The sequence below is a fragment of the Odocoileus virginianus genome, chromosome 13 (assembly GCF_023699985.2).
Source record: "Odocoileus virginianus isolate 20LAN1187 ecotype Illinois chromosome 13, Ovbor_1.2, whole genome shotgun sequence".
Taxonomy (NCBI): Eukaryota; Metazoa; Chordata; class Mammalia; order Artiodactyla; family Cervidae; genus Odocoileus; species Odocoileus virginianus.
The window spans coordinates 34,713,872-34,732,708 of record NC_069686.1 but is presented as its reverse complement, the minus strand read 5'-3'; the positions used below and the strand labels follow the sequence as shown (position 1 = coordinate 34,732,708).

Here is an 18,837-nt window from a genome sequence, read left to right as displayed (position 1 = left end):
CCTTCCTCCTGTCCTTTGTCCTTGGGACGCCTTTGTCTTTGGAGCTGGATGACCCTGTTCCTTCTGCAGTCATGGCAGCAGAGAAGTATCCTGAGGACACATGGAATTTTGATAGGCAGGGGAATGAGGAAGGATATTCATCAAGTAGAAGGGAAGTGTCTAGAGGGACCTTCCACGTGAGGTAATGCAGAAAAGAATAAACATAGCAGGTCTGAGATCGCCACCTCAGAAAGGCATGCTTGCAAGGTTGGCTCTCGTTTGGCAACTGGACACTTGAATTTCGGGAGAGTTCCTAGAATTCCCTGTTGATAATGACTCACTGTGCCTGAAGTGTTGATGCCAACCACATGGTTTATGCAGCATGCCTGTTTTCCTTCTGGAAGTCTGTACTTTTGGTATGTGCTCGGCAGAGAGTGTTTAAGTGATAAGCCCCCAATAGAAGCCCCAGATACTAAGTTTCTGGGCTTCCCTGGGGCCTCAGTGGTAAAGAACCTGCCTGCCAATGCAGGAGATGTGAGTTCAGTCTCTGGGTTGGGAAGATCCCCTGGAGAAGGAAATGGCAACCCACTCCAATATTCTTGCCTGGGAAATCCCTTGGATAGAGCAGCCTGGCAGGCTACAGTCCACAGGGTTGCAAACAGTCAACCCTGTGCAATGACTGTGCAAGTAAATAATAGCGCTAAGTTTCCAATGAGCTTCCGTGATTGAAAACATTTCACAAATATTGTCATTTGTCACTCATCTCGGGAGAAACTTGGAAGCATGTATCTGGTTTCCTCTGGACTTCACTCTATGCACCTTTTCCTTTAGTGGATTATACTTTGTAACTTTTTGCTGTAGTAAATCCTAGCTGTAAGGATAACTATATGTTGGGTCCTGTTAGCCCTCCTGAATCACTGAAATGAATGATTTCAGGGACCCCAACACATAGGTATTGTGGGGTAGGGGGAGAAAAAAGGTACTTAGAAACAGTTATTGCATGAAATAAGTCATTTTCCCTAGTCCTTGTGCATAAGCTGTTAACAATGAGAAAAATTTATGTGCTTTGCAAAAAAGAAATGTGAGAGAAGCCCACTTTAGAAGCAGAGATGTTTCTGTATTCTCTTAAACTTATTACAAGTAAGCTACAGTTATAACACTTGCTAAAATATCTTTTGTGAGAATATGTGTTCTTGAATTATAGAAATTCAGACGGCGTGTTCAAGAATCCACGCAAGTGCTAAGAGAACTGGAAATTTCTTTAAGAACCAACCATATTGGGTAAGTGTTCCCACTGAACATTTTAGCTCTAAATCTTTTGGACACTTAACAGAGTGCTTGAATCATATCCAAAGAACTAAGCTTCCTTACTGTTCATCGTAAGTTTTGACTGAGGTTTAGACGGGTGGAACCTTTTAGTTCTTGAATTGCTCGCTGTACAAGAATCAGTAGAGACAGGACAGACGGTCCTAGATTTGGGATGTTGATGAGAATAGTAAAATTCTTTCCTTGCATTCAGTGATGGTGTATGTAGAGTGATTCCCTGGCAAGATAGGAACCCCCAACAAGTAATGTAGCCTGAGAGCCTGTAGCCTGAAGCCTTCCCTGGAGTTCTTTGAGTTGGTTACTTGAAGCTGCCTCATACTTTTCTCACTTCTCTGGCCAAAAGAGGGCAGAAGCTGGAGCAGTGTCACTTGACATACCTCCTTGTGTTACTACTTACTTTGTTCTGATTCTCTTCTTCCTACGTCCCCAAATTTTAGGACCATGAAGTGTAAATCCATACCATGAAAACAAAGTTTGGGGAATCTTTGCACTAACCATTTCAAAGAGTTTTTCATGCAACAGCGCGGTTGCTTTGCCTCCAGCAAATACAAGTTCATTACACACTCGCTTTCTCTAGAATTGTATGGCAGAGTTATACAGTACTTTCAAATAACGTGTTTTGTCTCTAAGGCAGATGATATCAGTATTTTCTTCTATAGCTTCCATTCTTTCCAAAGTACCTGTTTAACACCTGGCAGTTGTTTAACCCCTCTGGATTTTGATTCTTTGAGATTTACAAGGGAAAAACTATAGAATTTAGGTCTTTTAGAATCTTCCCCTGTGATAGGTCTATTGGAAATGAAGTTTTACATGTATGTTACATTTTTGTTTTTCAAACTCTCTTGTAAAATAATTACCCAAATAACAGTTTACTTCGTCTTTTGACTGTGTTTGGTGTAACCCATCCAAGTGGTTATTTTCTACAGTTATTTCAGCATATTTTTTTTTTTTAAGTCAAAGAAATGTAAGGTTAATTTTTAGCTTCAGAGCCTGGGTGAGAATATTCATTTCCTTAAGGATAATTTCACATGCTTCGCACCTGGAGAGTGAAATATTTGGAAAATGAACTGATTCTAACCTAAGGTTGATAATCACCTTTGTCTCAGAAAGTGTGCTGTAGGACAGTGGATCAGAGTGACGTGAGACTAGAACTGGAGGAGAAATTTAGGATTGCTTAAATTGATTGCTTGTTTCACAGATTAAAAGAATTAAGGACCAGAGAAGGCAGGACTTCCCCAAAGTTGACGGCTGTAGAGTCAGATGCTTTGTTCAGAATGCTGTCCTTTTGCTTATCTGGCCTCATCTGGCAGTTCTTTCCCTGAAAGGAAATAAGATAATCAGGGTTCTGGGATCAAAGCAATGGAGCTTGTCTGTTGGGAGTGAAAGTGGTGGTGATTTAATATAATATAGTTGGGCATCCAGAGTTTAGGAAATTTAAATATTTTGCAATATTCAGGGATCCGGAACTAGATTCCGCTTGGTAAGGCCAACCCCTTATTGTTGGCACTTCTTCTTGACTGAAAATGGTGAGTTGATCTGCAGCCAGGATTTCTACAAATTGTCGAAAAGCATTTCTTCAAGCATTGCTGAAATAATGTGAAATTGACCATCAAATACCAAGGCAGGGCGATCATTTCCAATATAAAGTTGGCAGAGTAGAAGCACTCTGGTTGGGTAGAAGCCAGTACAAATCTGCAAGCAATTGGAGTGGTTTGTTGTTTAGGATACTATAGGCACATTGAAAGAGTTTTACATTTTTCTTTCATCTTCATCAGCTGAAGTTTTCCCTTGTCTTACTACCTATGTGAGATGCTTGGAAAATTTTGGCATTAGCAGCACAAAAATTCATGAAAGTGCATTGTCTGGTATACCCTTATATGGAATGAAACCACACACCAGGATTTTGACTTAATTTGCTTGTCCTGAAAATCCAAACCTGAAATGGACTCTTCTTTATAAAGCTAACTGGCTTGACCACTTTTGATGGGGAAAAAGTTTTGAAAAGTTAGGAGTGTGATTATAATCAATGAGTACAGTGAGAAATTCTGCAAATGCAAGGTGCTATAGAGGGAATCCTTAGATTTTTTATACTCTTTGAGATCCCATATTAGAAAGGTAATTGGGTGCTTATTTGCCTTAGGGAAGGAGAGATCTTGACCTATTTTTGCCATGCACCCTTATCAGTTCTTTGACTTAAGTTATTACACATAAACTCTCTGTATTTATCATGTGACCTAAGTTAACTTCTCATCTATAAAATTAGAATAATAATACTTATAGGAATGTTGTAAGGATTAAATGGGGCTTCCCAGGTGGCACTAGTGGTAAAGAACTCACCTGCCAATGCAGGAGATGTAAGAGACACATGTTCTATCCCTGGGTCAGGAAGATCCCCTGGAAGAGGGCATGGCAACCCACTCCAGTATTCTTGCCTGGAGAAGTCCATGGACAGAGGAGCCTGGTGGCCTGTGGTCCATACAGTCTCAAAGAGTTGGACACTACTGGAACGACCTACCACACATGCAAGGACTAAAGAAGATAACTTATGAAAGACCCAATATAGGGTTTAATGCAAGGTAATTACTCTCAAGGCTTCTCTGGTGGCTCAGTGGTAAAGAATCCGCCTGTAATGCAGGAGACATGGGTTTGTCTCCTGGGTTGGGAAGATCTCCTGGAGAAAGAAATACCCACTCCAGGATTCTTGCCTGGAAAAATCCTATGGACAGAGGGGCCTGGCAGGTTCCAGTTTATGGGGTGTCAAAGAGTTGGACATGACTTAGTGACTAAACAACAACAGTTACTCTCAATATGTGATAACAGTTATTTGTTATGCTTGTTGAAAATAATATTCTATAATAATAATTGGACAATGTTGTATAATAATGATATATCCCTAAGGAAATCCATGCAGAAAATGTTACTTTCTCTATCTAAAAGTATCCTGATACTTAGGAGTTTATGATTCCCTGAAATGAAAAGGGAACATTACCTTTAAAAACTACTTGTCCTGAGAAACAATTATTTTCGGCACATGCTTGCCTTTCAAGGTTAAAATCTGGGGCTTTGCTGCGATAGCATTCTAAGCTACAGCTTTGTCAAGCAAAGGGTGTGTTCTGAGTTTTGATATAAGCCTAAAACTTTATAGGTGAATGGTCTTTTGAAAAAGAAAATTAATTTTTTGGAGTCAAATTGAAATAAGAAATGGACTAGAAATAATCTCATTCACTTATTCTCAGGAACTATAATAATAGAGAAGAATTGGATTATGACTTACCCAAGCCCTTAAAATGACTTGAAATACCCTTGAAAGGAGCCAAGTACTGTTAGAACACATTGGCTGTGCATTATGAACAGGCAGCTGTTGTGACATTTTGAAGGCTGGGGTGATAAGATTCCAGAGGCACTGATGGTTGTGAGCTGGATAGATTGATAGGTGTTAATCCATGAAACTGTATTGTAGGCTCACTGTCTTTGCAGGTAATTTATTTTGGTGAAACTGCCTATTAGGATAGAAAATTACTTTTCATCCTGAGTGCGAGGTCATAGAAGTTCTCAAAGATGCTTCCTTGGTTCACTGTATCTCAATGGGGAGATGAGAATAGGCATGCGATTACAGGTGGGAGGTACACGTCAGCAAGGAGAAGAGGAGGATATCTGTAGAAAGAGGAAGGAACTGAAGGATGTGAGGTGAGCATCTTCTTTCCTGGGCTTCTTTATGAAACAGTGCTGGCTGGGCCAGGCCGGCAGAGGAAACAGAACGGCTTAGGCTGGGTCTTAAGGGTGTACAACACCTATGGTGTATATGTAACAAGGTACCCTATGATTATTTCATTGTTGTTGTTGTTGTTTAGTTGCTAAGTCTTGTCCAAATCTTTTGTAACCCCCATGGACTGTAGCCTGCCAGGCTCCTCTGTCCATGGGATTTTCCAGGCAGGAATATAAGAATGGCAGGAGGGTTGCCATTTCCTTCTCCAGGGGATCTTTTTGATCCAGGGATCGAACCAGTGTCTCCTGCATTGACAGGCAGATTCTCTACCACTGAGCCACCAATGAAGCCCTTAATTCATTCTTAGATGGTGCTTTTTGGAAATTCACGAGATCGTTATAATTTTGTTACATGTTAAGCAGTGTATTCAGCAAGTTAAAAGTGTTTTTTTGTTTTTTTAATTATTATTGCTCTTGACTATTGAACCTTCCATTTTCCAGATGGGGGAACTTGAGAATCAAGCAATTAAATATCTTGCTAAAGTCCACACAATTGAGAAGCATTAAGATTTGAACCTGGAGATGTCCAAATCTAAAGCTGTTAGCCAAACCAGCAGCTTTAAAATTTTTTTATTTCAAGACTCCTTTACTCCCTTAAATTATTTTGAAACCCAGTAAGTCTTTATTTCTGTGGATTTTATCTATTAGGGCTTCCCTAGTGCCTCAGACAGCAAAGGATCTGCCTGCAATGCAGGAGACCCAGGTTTGATCCCTGGGTAGGGAAAATCCTCTGAAGTAGGAAATGACAACTCATTCCAGTATTCTTGCTTGAAGAATTCCATGAACAGCGGAGTCTGGAGGGCTACAGTCCATAGGGTTGCAAAAGAGTCAGACAGGACTGAGTGACTAACACACTATCTATTAATGTTCCTATGTTGGAAATTTGGACTGGTAAGTTTTAGATATGCTTATTTTAAGTAATTTATTACCTCATAATAAATATTAGTTGTAGATATATAAATATAAAATAATACACATCATACAGCATTGATAGCATGAAAACAATTATTTTCCAAAGTAAAAAAAAAAAAAATTAGTGACCAGAGTGGCTTTGTTGTTTGTGCATGTTTACAAATCTCTTTAATGTTTTACTAATAGAAGACATCTGGATTCTCATACCTTTGTCTGCATTCAAGTTGTGATTTGTTTTGATTTATGTATATGAGGAAAACCTGGCCTTAAACAGATATGTACTTGAAAAAGTTTTAAAATTAACCTTTTCAGATAATTGGGCTTCCCTGTGGCTCATTTGGTAAAGAATCCACCTGCAATGCGGGAGACCTGGGTTCAATCCCTGGGTTGGGAAGCTCCCCTGGCGAAGGAAAGGCTACCCACTCCAGTATTCTGTCCTGGAGAATTCCGTGAACTATATAGTCCATGGGGTCGCAAAGAGTTGGACACTACTCAGCGACTTTCACTTCACTTCATTTCACTTTCAGGAAATTGTGGCCAGAAATCACCAAAATTCAAAAGTGGTGATTTCTTAAAGCTAGTTGCAATGTGGAATCTGAAAGCATATCAGTGAATTTTTGTACTCTTTTACACTAAAATCTGTTGTGCTGTCTTGCACTCTGAATGGGGATTTTTTACCCATGCACCATTTTGAAACATCATGAAAAAAAATCATTTAAAAAGTGTTTCACTGAGTTATCCTGATCTTTCAAACATAAACACACTTTATTCTACAGTATAAAAATAATCACGTTTGTAAATAATCACCAATAATCACCAATCTCGTCAGAATATAAACATTGGGAAGCTCTCAAACTCATGGTGGGGAATACCACTGTTCTAAAAGTCCAATTTTTGTTTGTAAACTCAAATTTTATTGACAAAAAATATTCTCAATTCTTTTCCTCAAAATGGCAGGCTCACTTCCTTCACTTTTGAGAATATCTGATGGATACCCAAGATAGAATAACCATAACGTGTCTGTCATTTGACATTCCATGTAAACAGTGCCTGGGTCAGCTTGCAGGTCTAACAGTTGCATCCATGCTTTTCCTCAAGATCACGTAGTTCTTGGGCACGCAGCAGAAATGCTCTGTGGGCTTCCCATTTTATCACACAGAATTCAAAAGATGTATCCTCAAGGAGCAAGCTTCAATAAAATCAGGAATTTTTAGTGAAGTTCACTTTTTCCCCCCTTTGGAGTGCTTGGGGTGAAGAATGCAATCAATAGGTGTATTCACTGGTGGTAGATTTCATTCACATTTCTTTTGTACGATCAGTGCAAGTGTCAGAACAGTGACAAAAGCAACTACTCAATGTTTGTATGAAAATAGGTTTCACTTCACAGACCCCTGAGAGGATTTCAGGGACCCTTGGTGATCCATGGGCTACGTTAGAGAAACAGAAACAGTTTGAGATGCTGTCTCACAGAATAGACGTGGTCACTGATAATGAATCTGGGTGATACTTAACCTTCTTTCTCTCCCTTGTGATTTTTCTTTTTTTTTTCATGATTTGTCAGAAACTGCAGTTCTTTTCATATGCCTGTTGCATCTCTCTAAAGGAGAGTGGCAGAACAAATTCACCATTTGTTCCTTCGTCTTATGTGTCTTGCATCTGCTTAATTTGATCTTACACATTTAAAGCCAGTAATGTCCTTTGAGACTTTATTTTCTAGATGAGAACAATGAGATTCTAAGATTTGGGAGGGAATCAGAGGGAAGACAACAGCAATCTGGAAACAAAGCTTTGAGCTAACTAGAGTAAAACAGTAACTATTGGCACCTGCACTTAGAGCCCTTTTTCCAGAGCTATTTCTCATTATCACTGTGCCTTCCAGCTCTCCAGCAGCCGATTTGGAATTTGCCTAAATTCAAATTTACAACACATGGTATTTACTTCGAATTTGTGAGGTACTCAGTAATGAGGCATGCTGTCAGAATCAGAAACAATTCTACTTTCCAAGACCTGTAATCACCCAATTTGAAATTCTCCATACTGGCAATATGTTAAAGAGCATGTAGCATGCACAGAGGTGAAAATGGAAATTTACTACAGGAATCCTCAATTTATGATATGTCATAATCATGTACCTAATAATGCCCTTAAAGATACTGTTTTTGAAAGTTGCCCTCTTTTCATCTCTACCTGTTTGATTTCCACAGTCTTTCATTTCCATAGAAGTTCACTGTCAGCTGTTCTCTCTGATGCAGAATATGATGATTGTTTTCTGTAGCCCAGAGCCTTTTTGCTGAGATGAGTATACAAACCTGATACCATTTGACAAAAGGGGTAAGGTAGTGAGCTGTGATGGAGTTATATCTTATTCTTTCCTAAATCATCTGCGAGGGTCTGAGCCAAACTGAAGACCCAAGGAAGATCTCACAGCTTAGAAAAAGAGGTTAAAAATGAAATTAAACCTTGCAGAGGCAGGACATGTTACACTCTCACCTACTTTTAGGAACTGAGGAGTGGCTCCTGCCTTTCACTTTGAAATTTATTTTTAAGGTCCTTTCACTCAAAGTCAGCAAGAACAAGCAGGGGTACTGATAAGGGTTTTGAAATAAAAGCCCATCAATAGGCTTTACAGTTGCATCAAAATATATGCATATTAGTACTTTGAGTCAAGAGGATTGAGCTGTGGCTATACTTGGCTATTTCCTACCATTTCTTCCTTCCTTTAAAAAAAAAACCAAATCTGTGAGTCATTTTGCCTCTTCTCCAGTTTGTGGCTGAACTAAGTGAGGTAAAGCGTGCTAGTGGTTGAGATGAGACAATGGAGGGTCCTTAGGGTGTCCTGGACCATTTATGTGTTTTAGAGGCAATGTCTGGAAAATCAATGAGAAGAAACTGTAATGACTATTTTTCTCAACTCCTAAATTAGAGTGTTCTTAAGCCTTTGACTGTGTGGATCACAATAAACTGTGGAAAATTCTGAAAGAGATGGGAATACCAGTCCACCTGACCTGCCTCTTGTATGCAGGTCAGGAAGCAATAGCTAGAACTGGACATAGAACAACAGACTGGTTCCAAATAGGAAAAGGAGTGCGTCAAGGTTGTATATTGTCACCCTGCTTATTTAACTTATATGCAGAGTACATCATGAGAAACGCTGGGCTGGAGGAAGGAAGCACAAGCTGGAATCAAGATTGCCGGGAAAAATATCAATAACCTCACATAGGCAGAGGACACCACCCTTATGGCAGAAAGTGAAGAAGAACTAAAGAGCCTCTTGATGAAAGTGAAAGAGGAGAGTGAAAAAGTTGGCTTAAGGCTCAACATTCAGAAAACTAAGATTGTGGCATCTGGTCCCATCACTTCATGGCAAATAGATGGGGAAACAGTGGAAACAGTGGCTGACTTTATTTTTCTGGGCTCCAAAATCACTGCAGATGGTGATTGCAGCCATGAAATTAAAAGGCGCTTGCTCCCTGGAAGGAAAGTTATGACCAACCTAGACAGCATATTGAAAAGCAGGGACATTACTTTGTCAACAAAGGTCCGTCTAGTCAAGGCTCTGGTTTTTCCAGTGGTCATGTATGGATGTGAGAGTTGGACTGTGAAGAAAGCTGAGCGCTGAAGAATTGATGCTTTTGAACTGTGGTGTTGGAGAAGACTCTTGAGAGTCCCTTGGGCAGCAAGGAGATCCAACCAGTCCATCCTAAAGGTGATGAGTCCTGAGTGTTCATTGGAAGGACTGATGTTGAAGCTGAAATTCCAATACTTTGGCCACCTGATGCAAAGAGCTGACTCATTTGAAAAGACCCTGATGCTGAGAAAGATGGAAGGTTGGAGGAGAAGGGGACGACAGAGGATGAGATGGTTGGATGGCATCACCGACTCAATGGACATGGGTTTGTGTAGACTCCGGGAGTTGGTGATGGACAGGGAGGCCTGGTGTGCTGCGGTTCATGGGGTCACAAAGAGTCAGACACGACTTAGTGACTGAACAACAGCAAAGTCTGGACTCTGTGGTTTTCTTTCAATTTAAAAAGATGACCCCCCTCACTGCCCCGCCCAGCTCTGGGGCTTTCTGCTGTGCCCCCACTGCAGAGGGCTAGTTTAAATCATGCCCTCAGAGCCCATAGACCCAACCAATGAGAAGGCCACAGAGAGTGCTAAAGGGCTTGAATTTCAAGAGCAAATGTAGTCATCCAATTCAATAGTGAGTTCCAACCTTTCTTTAGTCTCCTACCAGTTTTAAAAGGAAAAAAAGATATATTTTTTTTTATTTTTAAGTTTTAAGGATGTGCACTTAAGAATGCCCCATGTCTTCTGAGACCTAGCCACATACGGAGTAATTTAAAATAAATGAAATGAAAATAAGGATCTGGAAGCAGACACTGAGATCATGTATGAGGTGGTGGTGTGAAGGGAACTGCAGCCTCTCCCAGTGGCCAGCCCCTTAGTTCTGGTTGGCTCTCCTAACAAAGCCACTTTGTGAGACCCAACAGGTCATGTATTCTTTGCCTGTGTTTCCCCCCTAGGTCTCTTTCTGCACATGGCTGTGTTAAGTGCATGCATTTTGTGATGGCCTGCTTGGGCACTTGGGGATGGATGACGCAAGCTGTCTATATTTTCCACCTCACTGTTTTCTGGACCTACCTGCAGACCTGAGGTTACATTATGCAGGTGATAGGACCAGAGGAAAGGATGTGCTTGAGGATAAAACAACAAAATCCCTCTGAAAACAAATTTTTAAAGAAAGGCATTCTGAGTCCAACAGATTGATTTTTTTTCCTTTAAGACAAAAACCTTAATGCTCATCCTTTCAGACACAGTAGAATTGTCCAGCTGTTGTTCTCATAGCTTCAAGACTGGTTTCCGTAGGAGCCATAGTGTCCATAACTGGTGGACATTATGGCTCGGTGTTCATGGAGGAAAGCAGCCATTTTGGAATGCTTTTGGCATTCTGTGGTAGCTTTGGTGTTTCTGTGGTAGTATAGCAGATGCATTTACTTACTGTTTGTTGAAATTTCCAATGCTGTTCAGGCTTAATGGGATACCACGTGTTCTTTGAAGGTGGATATTCTGGAGGAGATCTGGGACATAGGGTAACAGGTGTTTGTCCTCAGTATCTGACCACTCTGCTTCATCTTCTGTGAATTATTGTGAAGACCAAATAAAAATGTATAAAAATTCTCAGAGAACAGCATTCAAATCCACCACTCAAAAGCAAACTGATATTATTTTTAAATGATTTTAAACAACATGTTTGTCACATCTCAGGTCGGTTGGTGTGTGTTGCCTGCGACTTTTTAAAAGGTTTTAACATTCATGGAAAAAACGAAGCAATCATTATCCCTATGGAATTTCCAGAAGCCCATAAACACTGGTCTCTCATTGGCTAGTTGAGTGTTTACTACAGCATTGTGTGCCAAGAAGGAGTTGAATGTGGATTTGGAATCAGGCCTGGATTTCAGTGGTTATGTTGTCATGTCCCCAGCCTGCCTCATTCCCCATGCAGTCTTGGCTCCCTGAACAAGCCGTCTGTCGATCAGTTGTGGTGGAAAAAGGACAGCAGCAGGTTCCTCATTTAGAAAGTTTCTTACGTGTTATCCTCATTCTACTAAGCAGTGAAATACACAGAAGGGACTCATACACTTTTTGCCCCCAGTCACTCACACGGAAACGTCGTGGTTTTCTGAGTGGCCATATTTGAAAGCTCCTTCCTTCTTTGAGAGAGTCTAGGCTTACCACTGTAGTTCCTTTCAGGCAGCAGATGTTTCTGATGGAAAAACAAGTTTTCACTGTGTCCTTTTCCTGGGAGTGCATGCTAAGTCACTCAGTCGTGTTCAGCTCTTTGCAATCCTATGAACTGTAGCCCACCAGGCTCCTCTGTCCATGGGATTTTCCAAGCAAGAATATTGGAGTAGGTTGCCATTTCCTCCTCGAGGGAGTCTTCCCAACCCAGGGATTGGACCCTCATCTCCTGCATTGGCAGGCAGATTCTTTACCACCGACCCACCTGGGAAAGCCCTTTATGGTAGTTCAGTTCAGTTCAGTTCAGTCATATGATAATCTTTGCCAATGAATTTCTTTTTTTCCCCAAACAGATGGGTCAGAGAGTTTCTGAATGAAGAAAACAAAGGTCTCGATGTTCTGGTAGAATATCTATCATTTGCACAGTATGCAGTAACGTAAGTAAAACCTGGCTTGTTTCCTTTTAAATTTTATGTGGTCACAGAAGACGCAGCTCAGTGGTAAAATTAGATACCACACTGAGGGAAAAAACCCAGAACCAGATGCGGTAAGCCTGAAAGAGGTTTGTTTCTGTTCAAGTAACTAAAAGCAAATCACATAATTGTTGGTAGAAATGCTTTTATGGCAAAAATAAAACGGGAGTAAGATCACCCTTAGAGGAGTCCTTATTTCAAAAGAAGTGCTTTCTTAAGTGCTCAGGTTTCGTATGTTCATATGGCAGAATACTCTAGCAATGATTGGAAGAGGTATAGGATATATTATTGAGTGAATAAACCAAGGTACAGAAGAGTGACTCCTTTTTTATTATAAAAAAAAAACAACTTGTATGTGTATATTTGTATGTGCTAGTGAATACAGAGAAAATTAATGCAGAAATAGATACTAAACATGGTGGGAGTGGAGGAAACACGGGGTAAGCAAGAGGTGTTTTCCTTTTTAAATTTATATATATTTATATTGTTTTGACTTTTCCTCTATAGGGGGTAAAAGGGAAACAATGGGGAAGAGCAGAAAAAATTGTACTTATTTCACCTTGCTTTTGTTGATTCACAGTTTTCTCATTTGCTAGGCTTCTGGAAAGACTTACAATAGGAATGAAAAGTGTACGTTTGAATGATGCATTCTCTTCCCCACTTTCCCTCTTTAATTGAAAACTATTCCAATATCCACAGATGGACACTCTCACACACACACATTAAGGAAATAATATGTATTATTTTTAATTTTATTGGAAGTCATTTTGGCCTAGATGGTGCTTTTTTTCTTTTCAACTCTTCTTTTCAAAGCAGGAACTTGTTTATTGCTCCACTTTAAGCTGTAATCACGTGTTATCTTATAATCCTTATCACTTCCTTGAGAATTGGTGAAGAGAAAGCTGTAATTATTCCTACCTTGTTGCTACAGAAACTAAAGTGTTAACTGAAACTGGCTTGATGAGTTTCAGTTTTGATAGCCTTGTATATGATATGGACTTGTAATAAGAAAATTCAACAGATAAGTTCTTATCTTCATGAGAAATTGTCCTCTGAAATATAATGCTATTGTTTATAGCATACTCTTCCAAAGGTTGTTTCTTATCTACCTCTATTACATCAAAAACTGCTAATCTCCCCTACGCTTCATATTATATGGCAAAATGAAATAGAAGTATTATCCTATTGCATATTTTAAAATCTGGAATAACATTTAATAAGGAACTAAGGAAGGACTAAGAAACTTCAAGAATAATGGAAAAGAATTGCATACTATTTGTAGTATGTTTGCTGTAATCAACCTTTTACCCCATCACATCAGAACTTATAGACCAGCTTTCCCAAATGCACCTACTTATAAGACCAGTGGAAAAAGGTTGTGCTTCTCCAAGGGAATTTTTCTAATTTGAAGTCCAAGAACAAAGACAACAGCAACAAAAAAATAAGAACTCAGAGCTTTTGGTTCTTAATCTTCTACTTTATTTAATTTTAGAATTAACTTTACAGTCTTTGCTTATTAGTTTTGTTTTTGCTTTAATTAGAAAATCATATGTAGATAAGTAATTTATGTTTTATCCTTTCTTGAAATTAAATGGGCCAGAAAAATTTCTTGCTATTCCTTAGCATGTGACAATTTTTTTTCCCATGTAATGTGAAACAGCAAACTCATGCAGCCTCCCTGAAACAGGAGCATTCACCAAGTTGCGTGTTTCCTTTTTCTGCTCGGTGAGGGGGTGGGGGGGTGAGCTGAGAGGAGCATAAGGATGTTGAACGGCTGAACATGTGGGGGCTGCAGAGTGACTTAGCAGGAGTCAATGACATGGGTGATCTTAGGATGCCCCTGGGCTTACCCTCTCTGATGTCAATTATAGGCTTCTATTTTTAATACTTAAGGATCTGTTTGATCTGTTCCACCTCTTTTCTGTTCACTGGTTTCTGGATCCTAAGGAACAACAGAATTGTTAGGCCCATTCAGTGACTTTGTGCATCCGTCTCTGTTATCTGGATTAGAATTTAATAGATGGAGAGCATCACTTAGTTTACAGATGGTCGTTCTAAGCAGATATTTTCTTTTGGCAGTCATACTTGTATAAAAAGTCATACTTGCTATTTCCAATATGTGTTATTGATGTTTCTTCCATGATAGCCTCCAAAATCTTACAGATGATACTAATTATAGCTGCATTCTGTTTATTTTCTACTTGGTCAGGTGTTGCTTGTTGGAACTATGGGTAGAAAACATTGATAAAATATATTTTTGAGAAAGTACAGCTACTAACTTTGGCAGGGGAAAAATGCATAGAACACAGAGGCCTGTGTGTTAAAAATTTGTTCCTAAAATTATACAAGGATGAGCAATTTAACTAGCCATTTATTCTAACATGGTTAACATGAGTAATAACCTCAAAAATGTGCCAGAGAAACAACATCCTTACTTTAAAGAGCACCGCACTGGGGAGAGATTCCAAAATCAAAGCAAATTCGTAACTTTGCAAGTAATATATCACATATGGTTGGAAAAGCACATTTGCCAACACACTAGGAGAAAACGCTCAGTGAAAATTGATGGGTAGGAATAAATTAGTATAAGCCTAACATATTGACTTGTTAAAGCAAAATGTAGACAGCTCTGAGATCTTTTCTCCCTATCCCACCAGAGCTCGTTAGTAATCAGTAAGTCAGCAAGCCTTATAATAAGATGCAAATAACACATTCCTAGTTGTCATTCTGTATTTTTGAAGCTAACACACAGTCCATGGAAATCAGTTGTATTCCATTATCAGTTTTCTTTGTTTGCAAAAACTACCCACATTAAGGTGCAGATGTGTAATTGGAAGGAGCGAGTTTTGCACATCCGTGTGTTTGTGTGAATCTGAATTAAGTCTTGAGTGGCATTTCTGTTTTGTTTTAGTTTTGACTTTGAAAGCGTGGAGAGCACTGTGGAGAGCTCAGTGGACAAATCAAAGCCCTGGAGTCGGTCCATTGAGGACCTGCACAGAGGAAGCAACCTGCCTTCCCCCGTGGGAAACAGTGTGTCCCGCTCGGGAAGACATTCTGCCCTGCGGTGAGTGCCTGGGTTCAGGAGCAGGCGGGCTTGGTAGGATACGTTGGGACAGCTTCTGTTGAGGATCCTGGGCTGTGTATGTGTCCCTCGAATCTTGTCCCACAGCACGGGTGTTGTCAACAATTCCAAATGCAGATTCCTACAGGAGTTCATGCGATCATCTGTTGGGCACTACTCAATGCCTTTAAGTAGCTCGCTGCAAATACTGCTCCTTCATTCAGCACAGAAAGAAAATTCTGCTTCCAAATGACGCAACGGAGCAGTCTCCATAGACAGATAGGTTCCTGAAACCAAGGAGAGGCTGACATCCTGGGCTCTGTTTCTTGGGTAGAGTCAGCACATTGAGATCTGAGAATCTCAGGAACTCCTTGTTGTTATTTAAACCCTACTCCTCTCCTCTCTTCTTCCTGTGGTAACTCAGGTGTGTCTTCTGTGGGTTGTGTTCTTAGTCAGGTGCAGTGATTATTTTTATTAAAGAGAGGCCTTTAAGCACTCTTCCTTCGGTTGGGTGTGCTCTCCATTGTCGACCTTCTGTTTCCCCCTACAGATTCCTTCTCCTGTCGATTTTGGTTGAAATACCACCATGCTAAGGGAGGATGGGGGTGAACACCTGTATTACTGCTGAGTGTAATATCTCTGAAATTGTTCATTCACTCATACCTACTGTAGAGCTTGGTGGGTTTTTGTCATGGAAAGTTAAGTCTTTATAAATACAGTTCTGCTCAGGATTTGATGTTTGAATATTATGCTTCTTATCAGCCATGCAGATTTTCTTTGTTTGGAAATGCCAAAAATATTAACAGCTTTGGAACGATTCAATAATAATGAAGAATTGTGTGGCAATTCATCTCATGATTTTTGCAATAGGTCAAGAGCTATAGGAGCCTGGTGGGCTGCTGTCCGTGGAGTCGCAAAGAGTCAGACATGACTGAGTGACTAAATATAGCACACGTACAAGTTTCTCAGGTGGTAAAGACTCTGTTTGCCGATGCAGGAGATGCAGTTCCAATCCCTGGGTTGGGAAGATCCCCTGGAGTAGGAAATGGCAACCTACTCCAGTGTTCTTGCCTAGGAAATCCCATGGACAGTCAAGCCTGGTGAACTATATATAGTCCACAGGGCTGCAAAGAGTTGGACACAGCTGAGTGCATGCACGCATATACACACACAAGGTGTATATAACCTGCTAGTCTGCATCAGCTTAACATGTGGACAGAGGATTATGTGGACTGATTGGGAAGTTGCAGGAGCACCAGTTGTGCCTGAAGAACTCCCTAATCACTTTGTAACCCAAACGGAAAGTCTTACCATTGAGATAGCTATAATGATGTGTAAGGAATTTAATTGACAAAAGTACATTTTAATTTGCTTTTTCATCATTTTTTACCTGAAAAGTATCATATATTGGCCAGCTACCACCTTAAGTTATTTATCTTTAACTGCAGGATAATTGCTTTACTATATTATGTTGGTTTCTGCCATACATTAACATAAGTCAGCCATTGGTATACATATGTCCCCTCCCTCTAAACCCTCCCTCCCACAGAATTCATTTTAAATTGGAAAAAAAAAAAGACCCAAAGTATATAGAGAGACATTATGGAAATACTGTTCTGAGAAACTTGGGAACCATTATGACATTTCTGGTTGGCAGGTGTGTTGACCAGCTAAGAAACCAGCATTGTGTTCTTTTTCTGTGTTTAAACAGTTTCAGGCTCAGGAATGGAACATTTGAAATTCCTCTGACTCTTTCATGAGCTCTCAAAAAGAAAAACCAATATAGCAACAACTTTCATGACACTTGTTGACTTGAATCTTCAATTTTTGTTTTTAAACAATGGGTATCAGTATATTCCAGGTCTAATGGATTCTAATTCTGTATTTGGTCATTTGATAGCATCTCTAACTTGTAAAAACAGCAACTAGAGGTACAGGAATATGGAACATGTTGCTTTTCACATACCCAAAGATTGTTGGGCTTCCCTGATAGCTCAGTTGGTAAAGAATCCGCCTGCAATGCAGGAGACCCCAGTTTGATTCCTGGGTCAGGAAGATCCACTGGAGAAAGGGATAGGCTACCCACTCCAGTATTCTTGGGCTTCTCTTGTGGCGCAGCTGGTAAAGAATCTGCATGCAATGCAGGAACTCTGGGTTTGATCCCTGGGTTGAGAAGATCCCCAGGAGAAGGGAAGGGCTATCCACTCCAGTTTTCTGGCCTGGAGAATTCCATAGACTGTGTATAGTCCATGAGGTCACAAAGAGTTGGACACAACTGAGCGATTTTCAAAGATTGTTTATATATGTGTTTTTTTCCCTCTCTTCCTTCTCCTTCCTCTCTCCCCTTTCTTTTTTCTCCTGCCTCCACTTTTTGACTTTCTTTTTGTTGGTCTTCTTTTTCATTCTTCACGTCATTTCTGATCATCAGCTCCTCCCCTCTCTTGTCCTTTCTTGTCCTCCTGTCTCCTCTTCCTCTGGTTCCATTCATCTCTCCCGTCACCACCAGATTAGTTTCTCTGCCTGAGTATCTTCAGTTCAGATGCCACCAGAGCTGCTTCTCCCCTTGTTGCCTCTGGAGCAACCTTCAGTTTACACATTGATGACAAGGCTTCAAACCAGAACATCTTGTAAGTCATGGGTGACAATGCCAGTGACACCCAAGAGAGTTTGTAGCACGTGACAGCAGAGTGTGGTGCCTGCTCTCCGTTATAGTATGATAACTGCATGGCTTCATTCCATCTCCTTGTACTTGGATAAAGCCCAGTGCCTTTTAAACTTTGATTCTTTCTCTTATCATATTATGATTCTTCATTTTAAGAGTTTGAGCCTTCAGGCAGTACTGCATTTTAGCTAATATTACAGTTTTTTTTTTTTTTTTTTTCTGGACAGATAAAAAGACAGTCACATTCTGTAGAGATGTATTCTGGTAGTTTTGTTTAATTAGAGTATGTAGTCTGTATCCAAATGCAGATTTTAGTTCCCTCATCCCCATCCCCAGATAATAATGTAGATTCAATAATCTTATCCTATATCACTTGACAAAAGGGTTAGTTAAACTTGGAGGAAGAAATGAGATTTCAAGAAATTTAAAACACTTTATATAAAAAAAAGACAATAAAGGTGGCTTGATTGAAGAAAAGGAGAAGCGCTCTACTTTCAAACAAAATACTAATGGTGCACTCTCCTTTTCATATTTAGCCTTTTAAAAATACTTAAAATAGATGGTTAAGCATTTTATGACATGACATTCACCTGGAGTTGTATCAACTTGTAGATTCTGTACTGTCATAAATTTGTCAAGGTAGCTAGTTGTAGAAATGTTTATTGATGCAATGGAAATCTCGAGTGTGCTGTCTCATAAGCTTAAGAGTCTGGTGTGCCTTCAGTTAAGATAGATTTCTGTTACAGATATAGCTAAATTAAATGATGCCTTGTATGCATATATGGGCACTCTAGATTTTTGAAGACAAAGATTGCATTAATTCAGAGGTAAGAGAAAGTAATGTTTAATTTTCAAGAGTGTCATGGTTAATGCCACTGAACTTAAATAAGCTGACTTCCCTGGTGGCTTAGATGATA

The 18,837-nt window shown here is 39.8% G+C and overlaps 1 protein-coding gene across 11 annotated transcripts in view; it reads left to right on the top strand.

The window, feature by feature from the left end:
- Positions 1-18,837, top strand: part of FMNL2 (formin like 2) — a 323,788-nt gene that overhangs the window by 221,281 nt on the left and 83,670 nt on the right. For 8 of the 11 annotated variants that reach the window (XM_070476194.1, XM_070476193.1, XM_070476197.1 and 5 more), the window contains exons 4-6: positions 1,184-1,260; positions 12,078-12,161; positions 15,109-15,261. In XM_070476194.1, the coding sequence (XP_070332295.1) occupies positions 1,184-1,260; positions 12,078-12,161; positions 15,109-15,261 (314 nt within the window). Of the gene's footprint in view, positions 1-1,183; positions 1,261-12,077; positions 12,162-15,108; positions 15,262-17,565; positions 17,886-18,837 lie in introns of those variants that run through there. The other 3 variants (XM_070476200.1, XM_070476198.1, XM_070476199.1) reach the window with 2 other exon arrangements.